General features: G+C 37.2%; 1 protein-coding gene across 10 annotated transcripts in view; it reads left to right on the top strand.

Moving 5' to 3' along the window:
- cacna1bb (calcium channel, voltage-dependent, N type, alpha 1B subunit, b) overlaps positions 1-26819 on the top strand; it is a 292647-nt gene that overhangs the window by 147929 nt on the left and 117899 nt on the right. For all 10 annotated transcript variants that reach the window (XM_051938169.1, XM_051938175.1, XM_051938177.1 and 7 more), the window contains exons 7-14: positions 8914-9017; positions 10306-10421; positions 10531-10620; positions 18091-18180; positions 21294-21512; positions 21593-21705; positions 21796-21908; positions 23419-23550. In XM_051938169.1, the coding sequence (XP_051794129.1) occupies positions 8914-9017; positions 10306-10421; positions 10531-10620; positions 18091-18180; positions 21294-21512; positions 21593-21705; positions 21796-21908; positions 23419-23550 (977 nt within the window). The remainder of the gene's footprint in view (positions 1-8913; positions 9018-10305; positions 10422-10530; positions 10621-18090; positions 18181-21293; positions 21513-21592; positions 21706-21795; positions 21909-23418; positions 23551-26819) is intronic.

Raw genomic sequence — 26819 nt, 5'->3', positions numbered from 1 at the left:
CGGGCATTTTTACATCGAGAATTACCTCTGTCACTTCATGCACTGCAAGATTTGCTCATCTTCATCTATGAAGTTCAGTATAAAAACAGTTTTTTCATCATTTACTTGCAAAAAATGTCAATAAGGCATGATTAATAGAGACAAAGCATTGATTCCTTCTTTCAGTACCTCATTTTAGCCTCAACCACCTTGCAGACATATTTTTTTGTTAGAATATAAGATAATTTCTGATCTACAATCAGTGTTTTGTGCAGCAACGTTACAAACATCACAATGTCATGCTTAAGCCGCCAAAATAGTACTTCCCAGATGTACACATACTGCATGAAACACTATGTACTTTGTAAGGAAAGCTGCTGTGTTTTCCTGAAGTAAAAAGATAAAGTGTTTGATTTGGAACACAGTTTTTGTTGCTCTGTTCTCATCTGTCAATCATAGACACAGAGAGAGTTTTCTTCCTGAAGGGGGTGGAGACAGCAACATCTCAGCTGCATTTAAAGCTACAGACGCTAAAGATGAGATTAGATTAAATACAATATGATACGCTATGCTACAATATGATATGAAACGCTATGATATGATACGATATGATACAATACACGAGGCTACGACATGATATTCGACGGTACGATACGATACACAATGATACGATACACTATGATACGTTACGATGCGAAATGAGTTGATACGATGAAATTTGGAAAGTAGTTAGGGTTGGTCTGTTCTGTCAATCATAGACTCAGAGAGAGTTTTCTTCCTGAAGGGGGTGGAGACAGGAGCACATTATTGCACATGTCAGTGGTACTGCACAGATTTCTTGATGAATAAGAACATCATTTTTGCACGGATTGTACCTAAATAGAAAACTAGTGAAATAGCATATATTATACATATATTGTTCGCATATATACATAGAAAATGACACACAGATACGTATAAGCTTCTTTTTTGTTGTTGTTGCTGTTTTCACTATAGATTATATCATAGCCTAAATCTAAAATATATTAAATGCAGATGGAAGCACAGATGTGTTTGGCTGACGGCGCCTCAGGCTGTTTGTTATATAGAATAGCAGATCACACCCTCCATCCAGGAGTGACATATGATAAATTGAAGTGATGGATGTCCTTCCACGATGCCCAGAGGCCATTGTACAGGTCGTTTTTTTCCTTTTTTCTTTCTTTTAGCTTCCTTTCTTTTCTAACTCCTGAATTATATGGCAACATATTCACAGCTGGCGGCGTTACACAACCTTCATGATGTAATCTAAGTTTTCAGGATCAGAAAAAGCACCCATATTTTATATAGATGTCAAACCAAAGGTGTATAACTCAAAACTCTGACAGACAGGCGTTGACGTCAAATGTAACGATAAATTATCATCACTTTGATTGGTTTCTTCCTGCCATTATTGGGTCGATGTCTTGGATCCCATCACAGCTGGACGAGACAAACAGTATTTCACCATGTTGACACCGGCCGTTTATTTCCTCCCTGAAAGCGACGCTTCGTCTTTGTTCTTTTGCTGGACTTTCACGTAATTGCTATCGGTCCTTTTTGGCAACAAACGCAGCTTAGAGAAACACCCGATAATAGGAAGAGAAGAAGAAAAATGTGGAGAAAATGATCCAAAAGCTGGTTATTTTATTAAGCGTTGATGCTGTAGATTTGAATAAAAATCAAACAAATCACAAAATCAGACATTGTTCAAGTACATTAGGGGGTATGCACATGTACAATGCAAAAATCTAGAAGAAAATTTGTGCGTGCAAGTGCATCTATGAAAACCTTTAAAGCTTATTTGGTGTACTATAAAAACAGGAGTTTAAGTGATGATGCACTTCTAGATATAAGAACATAAATGGAGAAAAGTGTGACTTAAGTGCAAAATTTACGTTAAAGGTGCAGTTGCATGTAAACATAGGGGTCAATATATAATCGCCAGACTTTTTGTATCATAGTTGACATTTTTGCTGTTTCAGGCCTAAAATCAACATGGCTGCCAAAGACCACATGGCATTTTTTACAGAAAGATTCTTCAAAATATTAGATATACAATTGAGTAAAACTGAAACTGAAAGTTATTTCTAAAGATATTGTAGTAAACCTGTTGACATGCGATAAATCCACACTTGACTCACACATTACTTTATATTAAATAACTCAGAAAGCCTTGGAGTCCTGCCAGTCTTTTCTTCAGGAGGAAGTGACATCATGTACAGCAGGTCATGTGATCTGGAATTAACACACTTCCTTGAGAGGTGCTTTTGTTTCTCGGGCACAGATACTATTTGTTAATGTCCATATAAAATTTGATATATTACCAAAAAAAGAAATATCTGTCATGATTATCTCAACTTAATAAAGAGAACATAATCAAAGCCATTTTTGAATCAGCTCATTTTATTTTTGTTTCACTAATTAGAAGGTGGCTGTTATTAAATTTAGACATTTTACTGATATCCAGTCATTTTTTTATTGTGTTTTTTCCATTATAAATAATTATGGAATATGTAAATACATGATCATAATGAACATAAAACACATTAGTTTTTTATTACTTTTAATAAAAATGTATGCAACATATATCTCCTGGACTTCATAAGTCCCTCAATTATATATTGACCCATATGAAAAATGTGTAGTTTCAGTAAATAAATGTGAGGTGCATGAGGCAGTAGGTGCAAAGATGATGACTGTTACGACCCGAAAAGGATCAAACATATTTAAGGAAGGGACGCAGGAGACGGAATAAGGGATCAAGCAAATAGTTTTATTATTACGTTTAAACGGCTTCTTCGTTCTGAAAAGAGATGATTTCATTTATAAGTGTTAGGTCTTAAATCCTCAGGAAGGAAAGAACAAAAGATCCCTTAACCACCCGTGCCCCAAAACAAAAAGAAAACCCAAAGTTCAAACGAAAGTTGGCCCAGGAGCGCCAGCCAAACATAACAAAAGGACGTGGTCCCCGGCCAACTGCTACGCAGTCGTAGGAGCGGTTTCCACGTCCAAACTAAGGAAAAATAACCCCAACTAAACCCATTAAAGGAAAACACGAAAACATGACCACCGGTCACCCCTGGGCAAAACAAACAAAGTGCAAAGAAAAGACAAAAGGCTAACCAGCTAGCATCGGCATGGCCAGAGCCAAGCAGCCAGACCTTCAGGCAAGGAGCACACCAGGTGTGTGACGAGCTCCGCACCAGCAGAGAGTAGAGAAAGTGCGAGTGGAAGCGGTCCTTCCTGTCCTCCTGAGTGGGCGTGAGACAGCGTCTCTTAAAGGGCGGCCGTGCTAATTAATTAAGTAAAAAAAAACTACTAAATTACTTAACCCAAAACATCAAAAGGAAAAATCCCAAACAGAAGAAGGATATATTTAAAGAAAAACTGAACAAAAACACAGCGCAGCAAAATTATGTGCCCCAGCACATAACAATGACATTTCTTGATTCTGCAGATGTGATAGTGAGTAAATTAACAGTAAATTGATGAAATGAGTTGCTAATTGGCACTCAGGTCCAGAAGGTTAGCGTGAGTAATTGATTATCTGTGTATAGTGTTGATTTTTTTACACGTTTCTTTCAGTTCTTTTAATATTCAGAGCAATATTCCAAAATAATTAATAATAATTTTCCATCACCAGCCATGAATACCCTCACTCATAGGACTAAATCAGATTGTGTGCTCTGCTGGTTCAGCCTCTTAATCTAACAACATCCAGCAGCAGCTTCCTCTCTGGCTTCCTCCGCTGCGTTTCAGTTTTTGAAAAACATTTGCACAAGCTCAACTCAACTCAGTGGCCGTGTCAACAGAATAAGACAAGTCTTCCCTCCTCACCTGCTGACTGTGGGGGTAAAAGCTGATGCAAGTCGGTGTATTACCTCTTCATTTTCTGCTCCTCGCTCGGCCTCAGGCTTCCCCAGAGGCATCCACATATCTGCTGCTGCTGCAAACACAGCAGATAAGCGCATGTCACCACATTTCCAGACTAATATCTGTTAGTGGGAAAGGGGGAAAGTTTTAGCCTGAATGTGACTTTTCTTTTTACTATTTAGAGGCGCTGTGACAAGTTGCAGACAGTGATATATTATCACCTCATTGAGGACAGGCAGGGTTTGAGGTTATCTAGATAAAGTCAGGTTTAATTTGGGTTTTCAGGACTAGAAAGACGCTCAATTCTAACACTAATGATACATCGACATGGTTGCTTTAACTCTTGCTCTAGAGCAGGTTATATTCAAAATAACAGATATATTGATGAGTCAGTTCTCTCAGAAAATAGCTGTAGTATTCCTGGAAGGGTTTTACTTGAGCTACAAGTGATTTCATTGTTTTTTTTTTAATGTCTTTGTAGAGCGATATAATCCTAAAACAGAAACAGAATAAAGCTCTAAAGCCTAATTTTCTGCTTGTTAATCTTTTACGATTTGCTCCAAGTCTACTTATCAGTTTGAATGAGGCTTTTATTATCTGTCCTTTACTTGCTTCCATGACTGTTTAACCTCTAAAGAACAGAACTGACTTAAACAGCATAAGGATGACGTTTATCCACCACATCACCAGAAAACAGCTTTATTTTGTTACTTTGTTATTTATTCAATAGATGATTTGTCTTTTTTTCTGAGTAGCATAAAGGACCATATCTTTAGTTTTGTTCTACATGCAGTTCAGTCCTGTAGGGAATTAAAACTGAATCTTGAATAAGAAACTTACATCTAGCTCGTGTACGCATCGGGACAGTGATATTGATCAGCATATTAATTATGCATTAACACAGTCTGTAGTTTTTTGTAGCTTTCTGTCCTGACTTTGGCTGCTGCAGTTGCTCTATTTTTAGCTTGTATTATATTTTAAACTCCTCATTTTGGTTTAGGATTATAAGTGTGGTCTTCTTGTGAGAAATATATAAAGTTATAGTGTTCTCAGTCTACTTAGTGCTCTGAAATATGTTTTTATGTTCATTTTTCACTTGTTGCTAAGACAGTTTAAGGGTTGAAGCTGATAGAATGAGGCTATAACTGTCTTATACACCAGAATAATTCATCTAAGCAACACATTATTTTATAAAATATACATTTTTTACAGTTGTAGTCATAATCAGAGCTTCTCATGCCTTAATAATTAGGCAGTGATACAGACAAACCTGTTGAAATTCATGCAGTCTTAGGTTTTTTTCAGCTTTTCCTCTTGCTTTGACTGCTGCATTTGTGTTGTTTTCAGTCTGTATTATTAGATTTTGCTCTTTTTTTTGTAAAATATGTCTCTCTGGTGCCAGTGGACCTGTCTGCAATTCTTCATCTGTTGCCAGCTTCAGTTCATATCCAACTTTAGAAGCTCTTGTTGACTTAATAAGTTAATAACAAGGTTTGTAAAACTGATAATCTCAACTGTGGTTGTTTAATTTAGTGAAGCCAGATAATTAAAATATATCCTGAGTTTGTTGAACTTGCTTCGTAGTACAGGGCTTGGGCTTCTCTCCAAAATAAATGCACTCCGGCACAACTAAATTCTCAAATATCCATTAAGAGAAATGGTTTTCCTGCAGGACTGTGCTGATTTATCAAAGGTCAAAAGGTTCTTTATTGTCATATCATTCCACATTTGCACATGAAAAATACAAAATTGGACCCTGGTCCCGGTTTCAGCCATCAAAACGATATAAAAACACTTTCATCAAGACAAAGAATACATTTCAAATCAACACGCTTATTTCAGTGCTTTTCTGTCGTTGTTTAATGCACCAGTGGGAAAAAAAAAGACACAATACTTGTCTGTGTTTTAATATTTCATTACTAAGCAACAGTAACAGAAAAGAAGGTCGTTGAGTATAAATAATCTGACAAAATTGCATCACTTAACATGATTACAACATAAAATCTGGATTTCCACTGCTACAAAATCCACTGCAGAAGATGTTCAAATTTCTAAAAATTCAGCAAACCCCCCCCCAAAAAACAAAAACATTGAGGATGAGACAAACTGAATCGTAGCTTTAGTGATTTGCTAATTGCATTGTTTTAATAGATTAACTTTGTCTTTTCTTCTTTATCTCTTCATTTTTTGACATAATTAGTTTTATCCAGCTGTCAATGGATAAATTTCGATTTGAAGTCAACAGATCAGCTTCAGCTTCTTACGTTTAATGCACTGACTTGAGAATGCATCAATCTTTTCAGGAAAAAAGGCAAAAAAACAGTTGACTTCCCAAAGTGTCCAACTCTAACTTAAAGCTTGTGGAGTGAATTGAGACAGAGAGAGAGAAGATGAAAGGACGTTCATGTAACATTCATAGCTGGATAATTTAACTGAAGGTGCAGAGACGTGAAGATGGACTGATGGGATGATGAGACGCTGATGAAATGCTGGAAACGTAGAGAGGGAGGCGATGGAGGCGGGTGGGCGGCTGACGGCTCAGACCGACGCTCTGCTGCTGTACACCTGCTGATTCAGCCGCCCCAAAAGCTCCACTCATAACTTCGACTCGGCAAAATGTCGCCGTGTTTCACGGAGCTCATCAGTCGGCGGGTCGGTCTGACGTTTAGGATGCTGACTCCGTGGTTTACCTTTTTGGGTAACAAGCAGGAAAGTTTAGACCTGTTGTAGTCAGTTTTAAGAACCAGCAGTGCCATAAAATACCCAGGACTTGAATTAAAATCAGCAGGTTTGATTATTCAGGATAAAAAAAGACAACATTAGCTGTGGTTATTATCACATAAAATTTATTTCTTTTCCAAAGAAGCTGCATTCTGACACATGTTTTGAAGGGAATGTCATTTTATTTTGGAAATGAATGTAGTTTTCTACCTGTGACGTGTTGGGAAATTAGTTTTTGTCAGAATTGCATTTTGTCTTTTGTGGTTACTTTAAGGTTTTCCTTGGTTTCTGGTGTGATTTTTGTCACAAAAACTGCTTGCTTACATTTAGGAAAAGATCCCACTTTATTAGACACTTTAACATTTTAGAAGCTTTTTTAACATTTTGCACCAACATTTTCATCGACATGAAAACTCAATCTTTTTTTCTTAACTTCATCTAAAAGATATAAAGTTTGTTGACATGCAGAGTCCATGATAAATGCATTTGTATGAGGTTTTCACTCCATAGATCTCAATTAAGTTTGGACGTTATTGATATATTTAATATTAGCTCATGATAGAACCACCGTAATGTATTTGTGGATTCACTTGAACCTTCCACTCTCTCAAAATTAAATTTTTAGACACTTTTACATTTTAGTTTTTACATTTTACAAAAATTTGAAATCTACAAAAGAAGTCGGTCTTTATTTTAACGTTAATTAAAAGTCATGAAATTTGTTGACATGCAAGTTCCACATGAGCACAGCAAAATGCAGAAAACACTGAAAAAGAAGATTTGTTTGTAAAATAAAGAAACTAAATACCAGCTGTGTGGAAATATTCTCCAGATTGGATGATGTTGAGCAAAAACGGGCATTCTGTTGACAGAAACTTGCAACGATTGCAACTGCATGAAGCAACGCAACTAATTTGTTGAACAATTTAACTCAATGCAAAGTCAGATCTGAATGTTGTCCAAAGCAAAACAAACAAACAAACAAGCAACACTTTCGATGCCTTTGACAGTGATCCACAATATGAGAAAGGTTCCAAATGGCTTGTTCATTTTTTAAATTTTTTTGACTATTATTATTATTATTATTATTAATAATAATAATAACATAAACAACATAATGATAATACTACTAATAAAAAGAATATTTAGATGCACTTCTCTGCAAATACATTCTAGAAAAAAATTATTTCCAAATAGTTCTTTATGTCGTCTGATGAAAATTTTTTTTTTTTAAGTTGCAGAAAAGCAAAAATATCCCAGTGTCATATCTTTTTAGATATTGTGCAGCGTTACTCTCTGGGTTTGCCACTGAGAGCAGCTTGTTTTACTTTACACATAATGATTTCAGTACTGTTTCTATGAAAATATGAACTACCTGAACCACTTTATTGCCTCTTTTGCTGCAACACTTTTCTGTTAGTGACAGCGTTTGATTTAGTTTACTGTGAAATGAGGCCACATGAAATTCAGTTTACAGCTTGTTTCTTATTAAAAGTGTTTGTTAAAAAAGACTGTTAACTCTAATGAAATGGTGAAATGTGTGTCTATACATCGAGCATTTCCACAAAAGAAGCTGTATTAGCAGAAATAGACTAAAGTATGTGGATAACATTGTAGAAATTTGAACAGTTGAAGTGTGTTGAACAGTTTATTTCTGCTTTGCAGCGATGCAGAACTGTTCGTGTTCACTTGTATTCATCATTAGTGTGACATTAGCTGCTGTTTCTTTTAGAAGCTCGCTGTTATGACAGATTTTTTGATGTTTTTTATTTCTTTGAAATTGTTTTCTTAATGAGGCAAGTTGGCAAAAAATTCTGTTCAGTCAGTTGTAGAGTAAAAAAAAAAGATTTCTATTCACAGCTGTGGAGCGGAAATGAGAAAGGCATTCATTCAGTGTCCTCTAAAGCTGCTGCATTCAAAACCATCAACGTTTCTGACTGAAAATAACTCAAATCGGGCATGCAGTTTATAACACAGGGACACATTTACATGAGTTATTTTAAATAGACAATAAACTGACAATCCTCAGCTGTGTTTTGGTGATATTTTGTATTTTGATTTCCTGCATCAGCTTTCATTTGTCTCGTTTTTCCTTTATTTAACAGCACTCAGTCACAAATAATTGTCAAATGAGGATATTAATGCATTTATACGGAGTTTGTTGAAGTGTAGCAGATTATAAAAACACGGAAACATCCCTGTGGCTCCACTTGAACTCTCCACAGTCTAATTAAAAGCTGAAATGTACTGATTGTGTATCACAAAATGTACTTATTTCTACATTTGTGCTGATTCTAGTGTGTTTTCTTCTGTTTCCAGACCAATGATGTGGTGGGAAACACCTGGAACTGGCTCTACTTCATCCCTCTCATCATCATCGGATCCTTTTTTATGCTCAACCTGGTGCTCGGTGTCCTTTCAGGGTAAGTTTTCGTAAAGAATAAATATATAAATAGCATTCAATTTACATGTAATTAAAGCAGATTATAAACCAAACTTGATCTTTATTGTCTATTAGAAGATGATGGAATTTGTTTGTGTTGAGTTTTTGGATTTAAAAAATGCAACAAGTGGACTGAAAAAGATATTTAAAGGCAGAATTCAGATTTGAAAATTGCACTGAGATCATCAAAGGGTCATTCCATCTGAAATCATTTCATTTTTAGAACAATTTCTGCTCGACTATCTCCAATTTGCATGAAATTATTATTGCATAAAATCTGGATATTTCTTTATGTATTTTTGTTTTGGAAACTTTCCATTAAGTTTATCTACTGAAAAAGGATAAAATGATGTCAAAGCCAAATTTTCTTTCTCTAATATTGTCTCTTGACGTAGGAAGTCTGCCTTTTTTTGGCAGTTTTTGCTTTTCCTATTTACAAACATGTTGATGGTAAACTGATCAGTTGATGAGTTTTTGAGGATTTTTTTGCATCATTATAGAATCAAACATTATTTGCAACAAACTAATATTAATATGCAGTTTTGGAAACTTATTCTTACCAGGGATTTCAGACATAATGTCCTCTTATGTACAAATGTATTTTGCTGAATTTTTCATGTGAGATCAATATAATTTCCTCCAACTTTCATCCTGAAATCTTACACTACATACAGCTAATACATGCTCCAGTGATTGGACCCTACACTCTTCTATAAGTGGGTCAGAAATGACTCATATAAGAATCAGGGTGTTTTTATACCATTTTTTGTCATTTTGGTTCAGAATAATTATTTGTATTATTAAATATGATTGTCAGGCAGTAGTGTTCACTTGTTGTCATGGTTACAGTGACGTTGTGCCACCATCAGCCAATGACACAGAAATCTGGAACAAATTCTGTGGATCCAGACTATAAGCCGCATCACTGCCAAAATCTAATGAGGTGGACCTTGTGTCATTTCTGACTGTCCCTGAAAATTTCATCCAAATCCGTTTTTGAATAATGTAGAGTAATGAAGCTGTACCAGTGACCTTTTTCCTATTTGTTGCCTTCAAAAGCTGCCCAGATGTCATCTTAATCCATCCTTACTACATCTGTGATCCAGTGTCTTCTATTTGCTGCTGTAAACGTAGATCAGTTTCAAGCCCTCTGACAGGAACCGCATCCAACTGAAATGTCAAGACAGAAGGAAAAGCTTTAAATCCATCAACCGCTCGTGGTAAAACGCTAAATCAATCGATGCTTTCTGCGTTTTCCGTCTCAACAGGGAGTTTGCCAAAGAGCGTGAGCGTGTGGAGAAGAGGCAGGAGTTTCTGAAGCTTCGCAGGCAGCAGCAGATTGAGAGGGAGCTCACCGGATACTTAGAGTGGATCTGCAAAGCAGGTTAGACTCATCTCTGACACAGCGTGAAAGCTGTTGTGTAAAAAAGCAAAAAAAAAAACACGACAAATTGATAGAAAGTCCCGTTTTTTCCTTCTCTGTGCTGCTGCAGAGGAGGTGTTGCTGGAGGAGGAGGATGAGATTGCAGAGGAGAAATCCCCGCTGGATGGTGCATGGTACAAGAGGAAACAAAACCTTCCAGGTGAAAACAGAGTTTCTGTTGCAGAGGTTCAGTTCATCGTCTCTAAAGCACCTCCTCAGCGCTTGTTAAGCCGCATTTCGTAATAACGGTGCATTTTGTAATAAACGTCCAAAATGTAATAACTTTGTCATTTCATTTCGTAATAAAGCTGCATTTCGTAATAAACTGACCCAACGCATTTTGTAAAAATTTTTGCCGCATTACGTAATAAGTTATTACATTTTGAGAAAATGATTACAAAATGCACTTGCAATCTTTTGATTTTCTGGAAAAAGTAATAACATGGTGCATTATGTAATAAGGTATTATTATTGTACGTTAAACAATAAACTAATAGATGAGTGACCTTTATTGATTTGTATGTATGTTTTCTTGTAGTTATTTGGCCTAATAAAGCTGTGTATGGCAGAATACTCCAAAGATAATATATTTTCCTTAATATTTTTTCTAAGTCACTGATTTGCTATTTCTTTCAAAAATATGTAGCCTATATTTTTTAATCTTTTATAATATTTTCTTTAACTATTTACTTTAATATTTCAGACATTTTTCTGACGTAGCCTTCTATTTTTACTTCTTGATACTAATTATTATTATTATTATTATTTTTACTTGAGTACATTCAAAATATTTATAAATATCTGACTTTTCTACCCACCTTTGTGCAAAGTCAATGCACTACTTGTATACTGAACAGAATTAAAGCGCAGCCGTCTACGCACAGCTGAAACCAAAGCCTGGGATGGCAAACAAATCTCACTGCACAACAGCGCTTAAGTTCAGTTAACTCATGCTTTTGGTGCCTTTTTCGTGATAAGTTTTAGCATTATGGATCGAAAAGAACTTTTGTTTGTAGCGCCTGTAAACGCGCTGCTCTAAGACGCATCCATATGCATATCTCTCTCTCTCTCCCGCTCTCTCTCTCTCTCTACCCCTCTTCCTCTTTGTCTGTCTCTCTCTCACTCTTTCTCTCTCTCTCTCTCTCTCTCTCTCACTCTTTCTCTGTCTCTCTCTCTCTCTCTCTCACTCACTCTCTGTCTCTCTCTCACTATATATCTTGATTGCGCTCTTTCTCTTCTATCACAAGCTGGGTTTCCATTACAGTTTTTTGCAAAATAAAAGCGATATTTCTAAAATTTCGACAAAGAATATTTGCGCTTTGAACGTGTTTCCATTGAAGGTTGTTCTGGGCAGAAGCATCGTAACTCTCGTAAAATACCATCCCGCGAGATTTCGATGTCAAACCCTTTCTCCCTCATTTCCGCTTCTACAGCAAATCAGTGACTTAGAAAAAATATTAAGGAAAATATATTATCTTTGGAGTATTCTGCCATACACAGCTTTATTAGGCCAAATAACTACAAGAAAACATAGATACAAATCAATAAAGGTCACTCATCTATTAGTTTATTGTTTAACGTACAATAATAATACCTTATTACATAATGCACCATGTTATTACTTTTTCCAGAAAATCAAAAGATTGCAAGTGCATTTTGTAATAATTTTCTCAAAATATAATAACTTATTACGTAATGCGGCAAAAATTTTTTACAAAATGCGTTGGGTCAGTTTATTACGAAATGCAGCTTTATTACAAAATGAAATGACAAAGTTATTACATTTTGGACGTTTATTACAAAATGCACCGTTATTACGAAATGCGGCTTAACAGTGCTGCACATACACTACCATTCAAAAGCTTGGGGTCACTTAGAAATGTCCTTATTTTTGAAAGAAAAGCATTTTTTTTCTGTCAATGAAGATAACATTAAATGAATCAAAGTGATCAAGAAAAACTGGAGGGTCAGTGATGAATGATAAGTTAAACAGCAAAGGATCCTCACAGTATGATGATGCCACCTCCATGCATGACCGTAGCTACACTACTGTTCCAAAGTTTAGGGTCACTTGGAAATGTCCTGATTTTTGAAAGAAACACATTTTTTTCAGTGAAAATAACATTAAATTAATCAGAAATCTAGTCCAGACATTTTTAATGTGTAAATGACTGTTCTAGCTGAAAACGGCTGATTTTTACTGGAATATCTCCATAGGGGTACAGAGGAACATTTCCAGCAACCATCACTCCTGTGTTCTAATGCTACATTGTGTTAGCTAATGGTGATGAAAGGCTAACTGATGATTAGATAGATAGATAGATAGATAGATAGATAGATAAAACCTTTATTAATCCCACAGCGGGGAAATTTACATTGTACAGCAGCAAATAGGACATTGAATAAAAGAGAGATTGCAGCACACAAAGCACACAGTGCATATGTATATAAATAAGAATATTTTCTTCAGAAGAAGAAATGAAAAGAAAAGAAGCAGTGTTTACAGCAAGACTTCTTGAAATTGCACAGCGTCATCATTTACATTTTCTATTGCACAGTTTGTAAGTGGGTGAACAGAAACTACTGGGAGCAGGCTTGATTGTAAAGTCTGACTGCAGCAGGAAGGAAGGACCTGTGGTATCTCTCCTTTAGACTCTGCGGGTGAAGCAGTCTGCCACTAAAGGAGCTGCACAGTGATCTTACTGTTTCCTGCAGGGGGTGGGAGGTGTCCTCCATGATAGACAACAGCTTTGTCATCATCCTCCTCTCTCCCACCACCTCCACAGGATCAAGGGGGCAGCCCAGGACAGAACTGGCTTTCTTTACCAGTTTGTTTCGTCTCCCCCTGTCTGCAGCCGTGCTGCTGCTGCTCCAGCAGACCACTCCACACATGATGGCTGATGCCACCTCAGAATCATAGAAGGTCTTCAGAAGTGCTCCCTGCACCCCAAAGGACCTCAGTTTTCTGAGCAGGTGGAGTCTGCTCTGACCTTTCTTGTAGAGTGCGTTGGTGTTAGTAGTCCAGTCCAGTTTCTTGTTTAAGTGAACACCCAGGTACCTGTAGGAGTCCACAATCTCACTGTTCGTTCCCTGGATGTTCACTGGTGTAGGAGAAGTGTGTCTGTTCCTGCTAAAGTCCACCACCAGTTCCTTGGTTTTCACTGCATTGATCTGGAGGTTGTTCAGCAGGCACCAGTCCACAAAGTCCCGGTTAAGTTCTCTGTACTCCTCCTCATCTCCGTCCGTGATGAGGCCGACGATGGCAGAGTCGTCAGAGAACTTCTGTAGATGGCAACCTGAAACCTGAAAACCTTTGTTGCAGTTATGTTAGCACATGAATAAAAGTGGGACTTTTCATGGAAAACGTAAAGTTGCCTGGGTGACCCCAAACCTTTGAACAGTAGTGTTAATCACCCAAATCCATCATCATGAGTGTGATCTTCCTCCCTGTTACCTCTGGACACGCTGTTCTGACTCCTCACATCCAAATAATTCCTTTTCTTAGACAAGTGTTGAAATAGATTTCAAAAACCAACAAGATGTCTGGCAGCCGTGCGGTGATGACAGGACTCCAGGAACTAGATGCTCCAGCCAGAAACAGTCTGGCATCAAATGCTGCAACTTGTCAGCTTTACAGTTTAGTTTCTGAGCAGATAAAACAAGACAAGAAAGCGCAGATATGAACTGTTAATTAATGAGCTTTAGATGCATTGAAGCCAGTGTGACTAGTTTGGCTCATTGATAGCAGACTTCCGGCTTTCTTCGCTTTTAATATCTTTCTGTTTCCATTTTCAAAATCCACTTTTGAAACAACCTACAAGCATCTGACACAGTTTACACAAAACCATGCAGGTTTAAAAGCCTAAGGTTTAAAATAAATCCTTCATGGCGGATCTGTTTCCATAGAGACGCACAGTGAGGAAAAATGTGGCAAAAAAAGAAACTGAAAACCAAAAACTTTACGTTTAAAAAGACGGATTTCACAAGACATCCGCTCTGAAAACAGCCTTTCTATATTACATGTTCAATCCTTCCAAAACATAAAAATCACAAGTATTATTATTTTTCAAAACTGAATCTTCAATCTCAGTTTATTCCTTCAAAAAAAAATCAACTTTTGTCTTTAAATCAGACGGATCGCTGAGCTCAGTGACTTTAACCCTTACAAGGCCATGTTTCTGGAGCAGTACATCTACTAAAACATATACTAAAACCACCTAATCCATAAAATATCGATCAAGTCTTGCGAGGTTGCATTGTCGTAGACGTTCGCCATATTGAATTTCGGCCGGTATGCGGCCCCGATAAGAGCTTCGTAATTGCGGCTTCGTTATAACGGCTTTATCGTTTGAAATAAGCAAATTTGGGGCCAATGTTTATATCTTACCAAACATGCGTGTGTGTGCATATTTTATGTTAATAAGCAATCATAAACAAGTCACACGTGTTGAGCCGAGAATGTTCGGTTTCGGCTGTGTGTACGAGCAAGCGTGAACCGAGTATACTCGGTCCCGAATTTTTAAGGGTTAATCTGTTTCCTGTCTTTAGTTATTTTAATAGTTAATTTAGTTAATTTAGTTTCATCTATAAATCAGATTGTTGTGGAGTTCTGTCAAGCAATTTCTTAAAAGAAAAATCAGTTTTTATACATGTCCGCACAAACTCTTTTCCTACTGAATATGTTTAAATTGGCCAAACAACCTAATGAGATAAGTGTAAGACATGTAATATATGAATCAGGGCAACATGCATGCCGTAAATTCTAGTTGGACAAGATACTGTTCTTTAAATCTTCATAAATCTTACTTTTAATAGACTTACTGCTACAATAGAGCATATCAAACCTAAAATGTGTGTCAGGTGGGTCTTCATTCATTCACTCAACGTCAAAATGAGAAAATCAGCTGATTTTCCTGATGTTTCCTCTCAGCAGCTGACTCTTTGTTTCTGCCTCTCCTGCCACTATTTCCGCCATTAGACCCGGTGTGAAGGCGAGGGGTTAATTAGTGGGATTTACAGCAGCACTATGATTGGATTTGTTCGAGTAAAATCACTAGAACACACACATGCACGCTGAGGATTCCTCCAATGGGATGATTTTCTCAGCTAGTTGCAAACGAGGATTAAAACGTTCAAGCTCTGATGCTGTTGGAGCAGAAAATATGAATTTGGCCTTTTACAGATGAGTGACAGGTACGAGTAGTGTCAATCCAAGCTGCCTGTTATTCCAAAATGATTTGTCTTTGCATGATAATAAATTGAGGAGAGTGTTTCTGACAGACTGAATATTTCATTAAGAGATAAAAAATAAATGGCCGAATTGAAGGTAATTGCTGTATTTTATTATTTAAATCCTTCAAAAGAACCCTTTAAATGAATCAAACGGTACCAGATCTGTAGCTTCCTCCACAAATATTATTCCTAATACATTTTTCCTCAGGCTTCACTGCAGATACCTTCTTCTTATCCAGTCGTTTCTCAGGCTTTGTTGAATTTTATCATCTTAAAACGAGTAAAAATGCAGAAAAAATAATATTAAAAATGTAACCGAGACACATTTAATTCTAGCCCTAGACATTCAAACCTATAAAATGTTGTATTTTTAATTTGAATAAATTGATATTTTTTTCTTTTATAGTAAGCCTGACTGACTGAATATTTCATTAGGAGATTAAAAAAAAATACATTTATTTTGAAAATCCTTCAGAAGAACTCTTTAAATAAATGAAACGGTACCAAATCTGTAGCTTTCTTCACAAATATAGTTTTTTCCACAGGCTTCAGTGCAAATACCTCTTTCCTACTGAGGGGTTTTTCAGGTTTTGCTAAGTTTTGTCATCCTAAAATTTGTAAAAATGCAGAAAAGTTATTCCAAATGAACCAAGACACATTTAATTCTGGTGCTGGACACCCAAACATAGACATTATTGTTTTTTTTTAATATGGAGCAAGTTGATATTTTTACTTTTTAAATATGTCTGACAGGCTGAATATTTTATAAAGAGATTAAAAAACAACAACAACAATAAGAAATGACCGAACTGAAGGTATTTGCTATATTTCATTTTGAAAAAAATCCTTCTAAAGAACACTTAAAATAAAATAAATGAAACGGTACAAGATCTGTAGTTTCTTTCTCAAATATTGTCCAAATATTGTTATTTTCCAGACTTCACTGCAAATATTTGCATCTTATTGAGTCATTTTTCAGATTTTGTTGAATTTTATCGTCTTAAAAATGAGTTAAAATGCAGGAAATGTATTAAAAATTAACCAAAACACTTTTAATTCTAGTGCCAAACAAACAAACACACACATTATTGTTTTTTTAAAAATTGGAAACAGGTGGATATTTTTACTTTTATAGTCTGTCTGACTAGCTGAATATTTCATTAAGAGATTAAAAAATGGTATTTTGTTTTGAAAATCCTTCAGAGGAACCCCTTAAATAACTGAAACAGTACTAGATCTGTAGCTTTCTTGACAAATATTGTTTATTCCCTCAGGCTTCACGACAAATATCTGTGTCTTATCAAGTCACTTTCCAAGTTATGTGAATGAAATTTTATCACCTTTAATGAATAAAAATGCTGGATACATTTAATTTTAGTGGCAAACACTCCAGAAGAACCCTTCAAAGTAATCAAACAATACAAGATTTTTAGCTTTCTTCACCAATATGTTTTTTCTTCATGTTTCATTGTAAATATGTATTTCTTATTAAGTAATTTGTCAGGTTTTGTTGAATTTTATCATCTTAAAATGAGTAAAAATGCTCAAAACTTCTTACAAATGAACTGAGACACATTTAATTATTGTGTACTCAAACCGAGACATTATTGGTATTTAATTTGCAAACAGGTTGATATTTTTATTTTGTGATAAGTCTGACTGGCTGAATATTTTATTAAGAGATTAAAAAAAAGAAAAAAATGGTTATTGCTAGATTTTATTTTGAAAAAATTCTGAAAAACGGTAACAGATCTGTAGTTTTCTTCGCGAATTTTTTTTTTTTTTTTTTTCCCCCACAAGGTTCACTGCAAATATCTGTTTCTTGTCAAGTAATTTGTCAGGTTTCGTTACATTTTTATCATCTTAAAATGCGTAAAAATGCAGGAAAGTCATTAAAAACAAATCAAGACACATTTACTGTGGCACTCAATTTGACTATTTTTTTGTTGTTGTTGGAAACAGGTTGAGATTTTTATGTTTTTTTCCAAATAAATTCAGGTGTAGAAGTCAGTTATCGAAATAGATTTGATAATAAAGCAATAAATGTGGAGCGTCCTTCATTTTTTAAGCTGTATTCATTAGTCCCAGCCTTGTCCCTCTCTAGCCGATGTGAAGGATTGTAGATCTCCCACAACATGACGATCACATTCACGTCTCGCCGGCAGTTTTTCAGTCCAAGGCCGACTTCCAGCAGGAAGGCAGAAAATCTCCAAATGGAAAACGTGATTGATGCCTGCTATTCATAGTTTCCAGTTAGCTCCTCTCCCTCTGTTCCACTCATCCTGCCAGCGAGGTTCCACTGAAATTTAAATAAAAAAAACACACGGTTTACATCTGCAGATGGTTTTTAAGGATGCACACGTGACCCTTTTCTTCTCCTCTGTTCTTCTCTTTGCAGTCCTGAAGCGAGGCAAAGTGAAAAAGGGCAAAAACGACCTGATCGGCGCCGAAGAAGGAGAAGATCCGTTCGCTGACATCTCCTCTGTTGGTAAATCTTCCATCTTCTTATCCAGCAGCAGCAGCTCACCTCTGACCCCCCCAAGCCGCTGACCTTTAACAATAAAAGCCTCCGTGGAGCCTGTCTTCTAGGATGAACGTAACCTCCGTTTATCAGATCAGCATGTCAGCGCTATGAAACACGAAGCTAAAGGTCTTTAGAATGTACATTCTGTGGATCCTGAAGCTTCTCCGGGCTGCAGAACTACATCACCTTGAGGGGCTTTAATTAACTTTCCTAATTAGACTGTTAAATTAGAAGGAGAATCACCCGCAGCACATTAGAATTATACTTTTTAATATTAATGGACTTCCTCACAAAGACAACATGTAATCGTTCGTCTGTTGGCTGGAAATAAGCATCAGCGCCGTAATTGAAACCATTTTGTTGCCTTCAATTTAAAAAATGCTACTTTTTTTCTTATCTAATGACTGTTTTCCATAAATGCCGAGGGAAATTATGTCAAACTCCATCTTTCATCTCACTCGTTTCACGCATAACTTGTGCAGTTTTTGCTGCGTATTTTTTAATGAGCAGCTGCAGGTAAATTTCACGGAGGTGATTTTATGCTTTTATTTTTGTTTTTGTGCGTCCCCTGAGTAAATACTGTTGTCAGCTTGCCTACAAACAGTTTTTACGCTTATAAACTGATGGAAACTGTAATTTAGATGAAAAAAACCTTAAAACCAGACTTATATTACAGTAATTTCAGAAAGATTTACTCTGGTTTTGCTGCTTCTGACATCCAGAGGAGTAATTTGCTTTAGGAACTTAGTCTAAACTGATGTCTTGCATAGATTATTTAATAATCTGGACATATTGTTTTGTAAATATCCATAATATCTCACACAAGTCACACAAACTTCCTGCACTCTTTTTTTGATAGAGTTAAAATCATCTTGCTAGTTCCTCAAGCAGTGCAGACTGTTAACAAAGGCAACACTAAGCTTTTAAAGGAAACAGGTTGATATTTTTCCTTTTAGAATATTTTTGACAGGCTGAATATTTCATTAGGAGATAAAATAAATAGTGTTTTATTTTGAAAATCCTTCAGACAAACCCTTTAAATAAATCAAACTGAACTAGATCTGTAGCTTCTATCACAAATATTGTTTTTTCCTCAAAATTCCTCCTTCTTATTGAGGTTTTTTTTTCAGGTTTTGTTGAATTTTGTCATCTTAAAATGAGCATAAATGCAAAAAAGTTATTAAAAATTAACCGATAGGACACATCTAGCAGATTTTCAAAATAAATCCTGCAGAAACCGTAGATTTTGAAACTCGCTGAAGAATAAACCAGTGTCGACCACATTATCATGGTAAATCAGAGGTTTGTATAGTATTTGCAGATTCTTAAAACTCAAGACAGCATGTTTCTTTCTTCTGTCATTCGCTATTAAACATCGTTTGTGAAATAAGTTCTATCTATTTTCACTGGGTTCTACGACATTTGAACATAAAACTACACATTTTCTTCTTCTATCACTACATTTAAATCAGAAAAAATGTTGTCATTTTACAGATATTAGCCGTTATTTTAAAGAAAAATATGTGTTCAGGATTGAACAAATTTATATATATGTATGCATATATTTTAAGTTTAAATAATTAAAAACTGCCTTTGCTTGTTTGTTAAACTACACATAACATCCGGTAAAATCACAGAAAAGGGGTGTTAATTTACACAAGAAAACAGTTTTTTCATACAATGGATATTGAAAATCTGTATTAGTAATAGTAATTCATTTTTTTAAATGTGTGACCATAAAGTCAGAGTTGTACTATATTTAAATCTGCTAAAGAGCTCATCATTTTGCAGGTATTTGCTGATATTTGCACAGCTTTTTAAAGTTTTTGGATGTTGCAGTTCTCTGTTTCTCCACTCTTGCTTTCAGCTTGTCATGTTTTTTTCCCCAGTTCAGCTAAAAGTTCTATAATTGGATAGCAGCACAAAAGTAGCTCTAAATCTGGACACTACAGCTATTTTCTTTGAACATTTTGTTGTGCAATGTTGATGTAACTCAGGAAAACTGACATAAAAATAGTCTGCAGCAGGATGAATATCTCACTGTTAGAGCGAACACGGGACAGAAGTGTTGATTTCTGTAACGCAAAAAGTCAAACTGAGCAGCACAAAAACGTTATCAGAAGCAGGGTTTCTGCAGGGCATTAAAAAGCATTAATAGTCATTAAGTTGATTTTGCGAAAATTAAGGCCTTAAATGGCCTTAAAAATCATTAAATTAGATTCTCAGTGGCCATAAAAATTCTTTCTGCAGTTTTCAAGGAAAATATTTGACAATAATAAAATATAATTATAGACTGTGTTTCATCAGATATGTACATCTGTGTAAACATGCTGAAGCATTGCGATTATTGTTCTCCCCGGTTGAGTACAGTTGCCAAAAACTGCATGTTTTTAAAGTGGCCGGCAGGCTGGACCAGGTGGAGGAGAGCTGGGAAATAGGGAAATACAAATTCCAGCAAAAATGGCTCAAAAACGTGGATTTCAGAGAAAGACTGCAGCCCGTGGGGGATCAGGGGTGGTTTCTGGATTCAGAAATAGTGAAACAGTTTTCATATAGAAATCATCTTTTACAAAAAAACGAACCCATGTAATTTGTTGAGTTCACCGTCATGGCATTATACTTTTTACAGTACAGCATTAAAATGGCATTAAAAAGCTTTACATTTGACTGATTTCTGCAGAAACTCTGCTGAAAGAGAATGATTTTATAAGATAAAATAAAAATGATGATTAAAAAAGAAAAATAATGATCAAAAATCAGCTGAGAGGAGTCACATGCAGACACTACCATAACTTGATGTCTTTACATTTAGATTTTTTTACTGACTTAAGAAACAAAGTGTGTAATTTGTGTTTACATGTGCACATATGTGGATTTTACCCACTTGTGATTGCAATAGAATGCAGAAAATCCGGTGTAATTTGAAAGCATAGTGAAGACTGTTTGCTTTAGAGCTTTTCGTGTTGATGAGTGAGAATCCAGCTCATCGTGAGGAAACTACCGACTGATTCACCGTGAAAACTGTGAACCTGACAGATGATTAACCGCTCTTCCTTTTCTCACCTCTTCGTTTTCAGCTCCTCCCGGCTCCCCGTTCGGTCGGGCCAGCGTGAAGAGCGGTAAGCTGGACAGCTCGTCTTACTTCCGCCGCAAAGAGAAGAGGATTCGCTTCTTCATCCGCCGCATGGTGAAAGCTCAGAGCTTCTACTGGATCGTTCTGTGTCTGGTGGGACTCAACACTCTGTGTGTCGCCATCGTCCACTACAACCAACCCGAGTGGCTCACCAGGGCTCTCTGTAAGAAAAACACACAAATACACGCCTGAAATACTTTATTATTCACACCATAAATAACAAGTTTCTCTTCTTGCAACCAGACACGGCAGAGTTTGTGTTTCTGGGTTTGTTTCTGACTGAGATGACGCTGAAGATGTACGGACTCGGAGCCAGAAACTACTTCCACTCCTCCTTCAACTGCTTCGACTTTGGGGTAAGTTTGAAGATCTGAAGTGTTTTAAAGTGTTTTAAACGGCTTGATATAACAAAGATATGCTACGTTCCTCTCTGCTGTCGTCTCCAGGTGATCGTCGGGAGTATTTTTGAGGTGATCTGGGACATGATCAAACCAGGAGCGTCTTTTGGTATCAGCGTGTTGAGAGCTTTGAGGCTGCTGAGGATTTTCAAAGTCACCAAGTGAGTGAATCGCTGAGAAAACTTAGTTTCCAATGTGGAAAAACTTACACTATATCACTGTTTTACATTTATTTACTGTTTTTTTTCTTCAGTTTTTACATATTGCAGCATTTTAAAACTCATTTTCTGGCACCTTTGCTGCCAGTTTTCCACCATTTTTGTGTAGTTTTTATTCGATTGCAGCTTAAGGTATCTCCACTTATAGTTAGACGGAAGCTCAAATGTAGCTCTTACTGTTAGGGTGAAGACAGAACAAAACTGTTCATTTCTGGAAACAAAAAGTAAAGCCTAAATATTTAGTACAATACTTATTTTGCAGCTGTCATCCCTTAGAGCTGCTGCACAGTGCTGTAGTGGTTAGCTCTTTCGCCTTGCAGCAAGAAGATCCCCGGTTCAAATCCCGGCCTGGGATCTTTCTGCATGGAGTTTGCATGTTCTCCCTGTGCATGTGTGGGTTTTCTCCGGGCACTCCGGCTTCCTCCCACAGTCCAAAAATATGCTGAGGTTAATTGATCACTCTAAATTGCCCGTAGGTGTGAATGTGAGTGTGATTGTTTGTCTGTATATGTAGCCCTGCGACAGACTGGTGACCTGTCCAGGGTGTCCCCTGCCTTCACCCGAGTCAGCTGGGATAGGCTCCAGCACCCCCCGCGACCCTAGTGAGGATAAAGCGGTGTATAGAGAATGGATGGATGGATGGATCCCTTAGAGCTGCAGTAGGCAAAAAATCTGCAAAAGACAAATTAGATTTTTCACACTTCGAACTCACAAAAGTAGAAGTCAGCATTCACCTGTAGCTTCTAATGGGATTCAAGCCCTGCTTTTCAGAATAAAAGTCCTCTGTTTTACCCATTGTATCCCCATATCCTTTGTACGCTGTGGATTTAAAAAAAAAAAGTTTACTTTCTTACTTGATCTTGTTGAAAGGATGATTGGCTAAAATCTGACCAAAAACACTGAAAACAAAGCCAAGAAGAAATGCAGAAGTCCTGTAGTCTGTCAAAGCACTTGAATAATTACACATTAAAAAGTTAGCCTAATAACGCCCAAAACTAATGCCTACATATTTTTGTACTTTGCTACTGTCACCCCTTAAAGCACAGAAAGTCTGGAGTTCTTCTTGTGGTCCATTTGTTGGCATCATCTTCACTTTGACAGAACATCCAACGTGTTCTGCTCAGAACCAGCCAAATGCTAAAACTTTTCCCTTCATTCTTAATTCTTTTTCTCTCTGAACAAGCACTCCTGTTGGTGTTTTGTTTCATGACATTCACCATAATCCTGCGATTCACTGGAACTGGCAGCTGTATCTCCTGACGCATCGATTTGTTTGATGCCACCTACGGCTCTTATTTCTGTTTGTTCTATTCTTTCCTGCTCTCTTTTGGTTGTTTCTATCTCAGTCCTTTCACCGGAATTATTCTTTTGTTCCTTTTGTCTGAATGTAGCAAGTTATTTTATGTCCCAGTGTGACTAAAACCGTCATTCCTCTGCTTGTTTTACCTCCCAGATACTGGAACTCGCTGAGGAACCTGGTGGTTTCCCTCCTCAACTCCATGAAGTCCATCATCAGCTTGCTCTTCCTCCTCTTCCTCTTCATCGTGGTATTTGCCCTGCTGGGGATGCAGCTGTTTGGAGGACAGTGAGTGGTTTTTCCAACCCGTCCTGCTCTTTTATTCCTTCCAAACAGACTCAGATCCTCTCTTCTTCCTCCTCCCCTCAGCCATCCATCCATCTCCCCTCCTTACCTTCCTCCCTCTACGTGATCCCTGACAGACATGTTGTCGCAGCAGGTCGCTGGCAGATCTGCAGCAGCTCTTTGATATTGCTCTCAGCAGGAGCTCCATGTCTCCTAATGACAGAAACATCTCATGATTCTGAGCTGCAGCTAATCAAAGGCCTGACATCCAAACGTTTTGCCTTCTCTCTCTGCACACATCACCTCCTATCACACAGACACACTGCTTTGGCCGCTCGGTATTTTGTTGACAATGTTGTACATTGTCAAATATCTGCGCTTTTTTTCTGTCTTTTACAGTCTTTTGGTGTATTTTAACCCGAATATGATCTGGGAAAAGAGCAGTCAGATGATCAGACTGGTTAAATGCACCAAACAAGTATATCATTTAAATGAAATTATTTTGATAATGGCTACGTGTATGCACAGAGTTGAACCAGATATTCTGGATATTTGCAATAGAATTGAATAGAAATACTTTATTTATAATTAAGGGAAAATTCTGTTGTTGAAGTAGCAAGAGTAAAGTGAAAACCAACACAATACACACAAGAAAAGCACTCAGAGAGCGCAGTACTCCAAGGCTGCTCAGTTGCCGTATCATTTTCGACAGATGAAATCTTTAAATAATTTGTGGTCCACAGTGGTTGATTTGAACAAGAATCACAATCATGTGATCATCAGCAGGCAGCTGACGTAGTGTTCACTTGTCATGGTTACAGTGACGGTGTGACGCTATCTTAGCCTAGCCGCGCTAGACAACCCACGGCAACGAATTTAATTCTCTGCCAGGGTGGGTCTAGTTACCCTCCATAAGGCTCGAGGCTGGATGCTCCTAAAACTGGCCGGACCAATCACCATGAAGTGTAGAGTCAGAAGGCGGGCGTAACTAAGTGACGACAGAGGCGCGACGATTCTGACAGAAACAACCGGCGCACAATAAACCGTTATCTTTCGACTCGGCTTTGGCCACAGCCCTTAAAGATTTGAAGCTAAAATTCAACTTGAAAGATAAACAAAGGACGGCACTGAAGTGTTTCACTGAGAAGAAAGACGTATTTGGACTTATGCTGACGGGATATGGCAAATCCTTAACCCTTTAAGCTTCAGTCAATTCCAAAACAAAAAATCGCTAATATTCTATTTTTAAATTAAAAAAATGACGAAAAATACGGGGAATATTGGACGCACATCGCGAGGTGCATTTCCTTGAAAACGACCGATTCGTGGATTTTATACCGACTTCAGGACATGTTTTGGACAAAATAGTTTACTGACTTGTGTTGTCTGGATGTAAAAGGTTGGATTATGGCCGTTTTTTGTGGAATCTTTTTTTCTTTGTAATAATGAACCCGGAAATGTGAGTCGCGCTGTGTGCGTTAAAGCCGTGTATAGAGAACAGATGGATGAATATTTGTTTTTGTCGGACAAATGTGTTTATATTACCCGCTGTGGTAATCACATCTGAAAGTGGTTTATACCGGCAGATTCATGAGAATCTAAGCTTTCCATCGGCGTATAGTGTTTGTATAATCGGGTTTGCAGCCGTCGGACATTCTTGAAATTCCTATGCAAATTAGTAGGTGTACTGCCGGCGGTACACCTACGACACACTGAAGCGTAAAGGGTTAATATACCAGTTGGCTCCGCTGGTTGGGAAGCTAATGGGACTTAGCCACAATCCGCCGGTGCTCTAGGAACTACGTCAGCCTATTTGTTGCGCTGATTGGTTGTATACCTACCCAATTGCTGCAGAGGGATTTGAAAGACAACCTTTTAGCCCGCCTCCCTCCCTGTCGAGCGGCTCTAGACCCTTGTGCCTTCAGAACATGGGTCTACCGCGATTAGGCTAACGCTATCTGGCAATGATACAGAAATCTTTAACAAATCCATGGATCCAGACTAGAAGCTGCATCACTGCCAAAATCTCATCACTTCATCCTTGTGTCATTTCTGACCTTCCCTGAAAATGTCATCCAAATCTGTTGGTCCGATTTTGAGTAATGTTGCTAACAAAAAGACAGACAGACAAACCGACACCGATCATCACATTACTTCACCACGTTCCTTGGCAGAATAATAAATAAGTAGAAATATCTAGTAAAATAAGGCAAAAAAGAAATATACATGAAGTACAAAATGCACAATAAAGTGTAAAATGTACTGATTTAAAATATGTTAAGGTGAAAAATGCACCATAAAGTGTCAAATGTACAGATATACATAACATACAATGTCGGGAATCTTTTTAAGAGTTCTTTGTGTTTTCTCTTCAGAATCAGTTTGACTTGATTGAAAGTCAGTTTGATCATCTGACTGCTAATGTTTCTGCCCTAATAGATGTTTTTTAGCAGCGTTTTTGTGTTTCAATTAATTATTAAGTATATGCGTATTCCTACTTAGAAGAAGTGTTGAAGAAAACAATGAAAATGATGTGACTGCCCCTTTAAGCTTCTAACATTAACAGAAAGATGGAAACTTCATGGAATACTTCTAATTGGGCTATCCTTACCATCAAACAAGTGCAGCATTAGTAGTTGACCAATGACCCTTTCTGTGTTTTTGTGATTCCTGCTCTCTTGTGGTCATGTAAATAATTAGAGAAAACAGTCTAACTTCGTTATAACGCGCATAACCTTCTCAGAAAGGGATTGAGGTTGTCTCACTTCAGTTTCTTTTAGGCATGTCCACAACCTTCATTAAATAGTTTTAGTTGCTTAAAATTGAAGTCCACATCCTCTCAAAAATGTAATTGAGTGTTACTTTTCTTGGATGCATTGGACTTCTTCCTACATGCCAAATGTTTCTCTGTGCTCACCTAAAATATACGTTTCAGGTCTGTATTGGTGAGCAGGATCTATAACATCACATCTCGTCTGGAAGTCATTGCGGCTCTAAGAGGCAGATTAAACCAAACTAGATTCCTGCTTTGCACATGCATCAATAAGCCACAACCCCAAAGCCACTTGTTTAATATCATTAAAGTCTGGACTCCACAGTCTGCAGGTGTTCTGTGGTATCAGGCTCCAAACATCATCAGCAGATGCTTTCAGTCCTGGTTGTTGCTGGGTGGGGCCTCGATGGCTCGGATTTGTTCGCACTGATGCTCGGTGGAGTTGAGATCTGGGGAATTCGTCATCATGCTTTCAGTGTGATGGGTTGGGTTTAGGTTA

Source organism: Acanthochromis polyacanthus, chromosome 18 (genome assembly GCF_021347895.1).
Source record: "Acanthochromis polyacanthus isolate Apoly-LR-REF ecotype Palm Island chromosome 18, KAUST_Apoly_ChrSc, whole genome shotgun sequence".
NCBI classification, from domain to species: Eukaryota; Metazoa; Chordata; class Actinopteri; family Pomacentridae; genus Acanthochromis; species Acanthochromis polyacanthus.
This window is presented reverse-complemented; position numbering and strand designations above follow the sequence as displayed.